Source organism: Lipotes vexillifer, unplaced genomic scaffold (genome assembly GCF_000442215.2).
Source record: "Lipotes vexillifer unplaced genomic scaffold, Lipotes_vexillifer_v1.1 scaffold590, whole genome shotgun sequence".
Classification (NCBI taxonomy): domain Eukaryota; kingdom Metazoa; phylum Chordata; class Mammalia; order Artiodactyla; family Lipotidae; genus Lipotes; species Lipotes vexillifer.
In genome coordinates, this window is record NW_006778358.1 from 1,594,434 (window position 1) to 1,599,251 (window position 4,818).

The 4,818-nt window shown below is 51.5% G+C and overlaps 1 protein-coding gene across 1 annotated transcript in view; it reads right to left on the bottom strand.

Moving 5' to 3' along the window:
• TRIO (trio Rho guanine nucleotide exchange factor) overlaps positions 1–4,818 on the bottom strand; it is a 245,526-nt gene that overhangs the window by 6,596 nt on the left and 234,112 nt on the right. The window contains exons 50-54 of the mRNA XM_007451615.1: positions 4,338–4,585; positions 2,682–2,820; positions 1,829–1,856; positions 1,467–1,629; positions 1,063–1,184 (exon numbers count right to left, since the gene is read on the bottom strand). Of these exons, the coding sequence (XP_007451677.1) occupies positions 1,063–1,184; positions 1,467–1,629; positions 1,829–1,856; positions 2,682–2,820; positions 4,338–4,585 (700 nt within the window). The remainder of the gene's footprint in view (positions 1–1,062; positions 1,185–1,466; positions 1,630–1,828; positions 1,857–2,681; positions 2,821–4,337; positions 4,586–4,818) is intronic.

Sequence of the window (4,818 nt, forward strand, 5' to 3'; positions counted from 1 at the left end):
AGTGATTTTTTAAAAAAAAAAAAAAAAAAAAAAAAAAATCACCTGTATACTTTTTGTGACATCTTTGAAAAATTAGAACATTGGTGATTCTCTACTGTCAAATTCGAAATTATCTTCCTTTCCTGCGCTGTGACCCAAAACTAGAACCCTTCCCTTCTTTGACTTATGAGGTTAAAATATATGGGATTAAGATATACAGCATACAAACTTCTAAAGACAATTCTGTTTACTGTCTACACACAGGGCGCTCCTGGACTCAATTCATCTTTTAGTCCCTTTATTTATTTACTTACCATAGTCTTAAAAAGTTGGTTTTGTTTAATTTACTTAACTTATTTTAGTTCTTTAACTGTCATTCTAGGAGGCTGCATCCTATACCTGGTGCAGCTGGAGGACCCAGGAGAAACCTCAGCAGCCCTGGACTGCACAGCTGGCCTCCTGTGAAACGGCAGCTGGGAATCAGCCAGTATGTGCTGCTCACTAAGCATCTACATACGTCAAGCGCATCTACAGGAAATTCTAAAAGGCCTAAGATATGAGTTCTGCTGCCAGCAGCTCAGGGTTTAGCTGAGGAGAGAGATCAGACCTTGCCGGGCATGGAGGGAGCAAGGGCTTTAGTCCCACCAGGGTCGCCCTGCGCTCATGGAAGGGCTGGGAGGACACACCCCCTGGAAGGGCTGTTACGGTCTAGGATGGGTACAGAGCCCGCTCGGGGCTCACCCACACTCCCATCTTTCTTTCCATTCTATTCTACGTGAGACTGACTGAGAAGAGCTTCTCTTAGAGCTGAAGCATCAACTGAACAATCGGACAAGCGAGAAGCTGGAGACGAGAATGTGTTTTGAACACTAGGAGTACAGGCTGCCCTGCTCCCACCTGGAGGCTGGACCAGACGCTCACACGCTCAGTGGCCGTGGGCGGAAGCCCTCACCGTGCGCCTCCCCTGCTCGAGGGCACCCGCCCGGGTGTCTCAGAGGCTGGCCTGCTCCGTGCAGCCTCCGAGTGACTTGTCACGTATCTCAGGCCACATCGAGAGTGTGTGGGGCTCGGGGTGCAGCTTACCTAGAACCCTCAGACTGGCTGAAGACGAGGCTGACCCCATGTCGTTCACTGCGATGCATGTGTAGATGCCGTCGTCCTCGGTGGTCACACCAACGATCTTCAGAGCGGCCTCTCCCAAGTCACTGCCACAGAGGAGGGCACACGGCGTTCAGAAAGGCTCAGCTCTCCCCGCCGCCAGCCCCCCGACCTCTCTCCTTCGGGGTCATAGGAAATGAGGAGCTCAAATGCTGATGGGCAATTTCAAGTGGGATTTCAATCCTGGCTGCACACCCAGGTGTGACACCTTCCCTCACGGGAGACGTCCCAGGGCCAGAGGTGACCCAGGGAATCGGCCTCGTCAGTCCCAGTGGAATGAGGTCATGCTCACTGCCTGTGAAACTGACCCCCGAGGGGGCTTCCCTCACCTGTAGGAGATGCTGTAGTGACCATCGCTGTTCAAGGTGTTGTGTTCAGGGCCCTTCCAGGTGACCGAGGCCTTGGGGCGGCCACAGACCCGACATCTAAGAACAACGGTCTCCCCTGTCTCACACGTGACCTCGCTCAAGGGAATGACGAATTCTGGGGGAACTGCGCGAGAAAGGAGTCAGTAACGCTGGTCACCCAGCACCCCCCTCTTGTGCCCACCAACCTCCCCCAACAAATGAATGAGATGCTGCCCAGGCCCAGAGCTCCACAGAAAACCGACGTCCACAGGCTACACTCGAGTGTCCTGAAATGCCCCGTAGACCTACCCTCTAAAGTCTACAAGAAAAAGAACAGGACTCACCATCATAGATGTAGCTGGGATTGAGAAGCTGAAATGGAAAAAGTGCACAGCTATTAACCAGACACATGAGCTACTCTAAGATATACTGCTTCTATTCTAGGGCTACAGTTGTTGTTGAAAGATGAAAGGAAACACGACTTGGTTTGCCTGCGTATCAATCAAAACCGACCACATTCCGACTGCCTTCGAATGCACTGGAAGGCCTCGTGTCACACAGATGTAGGAGAGATTTTTCTTCCTACCCACAAACGCACAAATGCTGCTTACACTCAAGAGAAGTCCCTTTTACTCATCCTATGGGCTGAGTCCAGCAGGTCCCCGAACCGCCCCCTTCTGCAGAATGGCCAGGGCCCTGACTCAGGGGCCTCGAGCTCCCCTCAAGAGATATTTCCTTTCTCCCCAGGCAAAACCTGCACAGGTTTAAGGCAATCTGATTACAGGAGTAAAGTGGACCGAAGCACCTGCCGAGGGAATCTGCTGCAGCAGTGAACCTGCATCTCGGTGTCTGGTCACTTCCCCTGTGGTATGAGCCACAGCTGCTCTGTGCTCCGTCTGCTTCTGAGGTCCTAGTGTCTGCTCCCTCTGGGAATCCAGCAGCCTTCTTTGTAAGCTACACACGCGCCCACTCAGGGGTTTACCTGTATACCCAGTTCCTCGGAATACGTATGCATACCTGCGCCACACTGCCCATGAGAGCGCCCTACAAAGCCCTGCTGGTCTGCTCAAAGGGCAGAGAGAGGCGGGTTGCTGCCAGGCAAGGCTGGGCGCCAGGTCCGCGACGGCTCCTCCTGGGCTGGCACCAGCCCTGCGTGCTCCTCGAGGAGCACAGGCTCCTGGAGACACCCTTGCTCACCTTCACAGATACCTTGTTGCTGAGTCCTTCCCGAGACTTCCGATAACCGTTCTCTAACTTGCCTTCCCGTTTGCCGTCTTTATCTTTTTTCTCAGATTTTTTCCTTAAACGGAGTGCTGTGTGCCAAGATGTTGACTTCCTAGGGGGACCACAACACACTGTTAGTATTACGCCTTCCTGGTGTTCAGCAAACAATTCCTGAAAGCATCAGAGAAAAGCGGACTGTCCAATTTACGCGGATATAGGGTGACTGAGATTCCTTTAGGAACAGGGATCTCTGCGAAGGAAAACTTTTCTGCGATTCTCAATGACCAGAGATAAAAGTCAAGTTTCTTAAATCAAATTTGAAGGATTAAATATAAAGGTGTCTGTGATGGCTAATTTTATGTATAACTTGACTGGACCTAAACATTTGATCAAACATCATTCTGGGTGTTTCCAGATGAGGTTAACATTGTAATTGGTAGAGTGAAGCAGACTGCCCTCCATAGCGTGGTGGGCCTCATCCAATCAGTTGAAGGCCTGAGTCGAACAAAAAAAGACCAGCCTCCCCGAGCATGAGGGAATTCTCCAGCAGAATACCTTCAGACTTTACCTGCACCACTGGCTCTCCTGGGCCCCCAGCCTGCTGGCCCACAGTGCAGGTCTGGACTCACCAGTCTCCACAACAGTGTGGTTACAATAGCCACCCGCTGACCACACATACACCCTACTGGTTCTGTTTCTCTGGAGAACCCTAATACAGGGCCTAAGAATATTTTTGAGGAAACAAAGTATAAAATGGGATTCGTGAACAATGTACTAGAATAAAATATCTCTGTGTATCAAGGAGAAACAGGACAAGGGACTGTCAAGGAAGACGGGCTCCTTGTAGCCTAAACTCAAAGCCTGGACTCCCCATGGGGTGTAGGTGCTTAGCCCAGAGGTTTGGGGTGGTGCTGGAAGGCTCGCCAGTCTGGGCTGCAAACCAGCCAGGGGTACTGCCATGCCTGGAGAGGAATGTGACCACTGCCTGTGCCTTTGAGTCTGGTCTTTTGGGTTGAAGCCTCTGGAGGCTTAAAAAATCACAGTTTTGCAATGCTTCCACTGCCAGAAGCCACCTGGCTGGCGCCTCCTACAGCCAGAGAGATTCAGGGAAGGGCAGAGTTTGAAACCAGCCCCTGAATTCAGTTTTCTTTAAAGTAATGTTTAGCGCGGCAAAATTGGTTTCAAGTTACTTGACTAAAGTAACCTAGTATACGTAAGGCATGTTGGCAGTGGCACCACACGGATCTTTAGCTGAAGCTTACGGGACGAGGATCTTCAGTGATGCACCCTCAGCGTGCCCGATACGAGTCAGGGGCCCTTGGAAAGTCCTCACTCCTCACCCAAGACCTCTGGGAACTAAAATACCGTGATGCTCTGTCTAGCGGCTTAAAAAAGCTATGTGTGTGCAAATGCAGGTTATTAAAAGAACCCATCAGAACAGGTCTGAGAGGTGGAACCCGCCCCACCTTCACTGTGGGGTTCCACACTGTGTACAGAGATGACCTGCTTCAACAGACCACAGCACTGCTTTCTCTCAATGGGCTTCACCCTCCCAGGGCCTCTATGCCTCGTCTGTGCTCAGCACCGCCTGCCCCCCGCCCCGCCACGGCTGCCCCGCCAGGCACTCACTTGAGAGTCCCGTCGGGGTTCTCCATGATGACTGCGCTGGTATGCCCCAGGACGAAGCCCGGAATCCAGCCCTCGGCTGCGGGGCACTGGTCAGTGGCGGCTCGGAACACCAGAAACATGCTCTGTTGATTGCTGGCCAGAATTTGAACGACCTCTCCTTGATAGACGTTTATCTCATCCTCCTTCACTGCCGTGTAATCGTGTGTCACCAACATGGTGGAGATGTTGCTACTGCTGCTACTTTCACTCTGTAGAGGGAAAGATGAACAAAAAGGCAGAGGGGAACTGAAATGGGATCTGATGACACGAAGTCGCTCGTCAGCATGCGCCACGGCACGACGGCCCAGAGCAGGGCCCACTGGACGGACGCCTCCACACTCTTTAGCTAACTTGGTGCCTCTTTTTCAGTAACTGACCGTCAGGATTTCTCTAGAAAGCAATTTAGGAACGATCTAAAAAAAAAAAAAAAAAAAAAAAAACA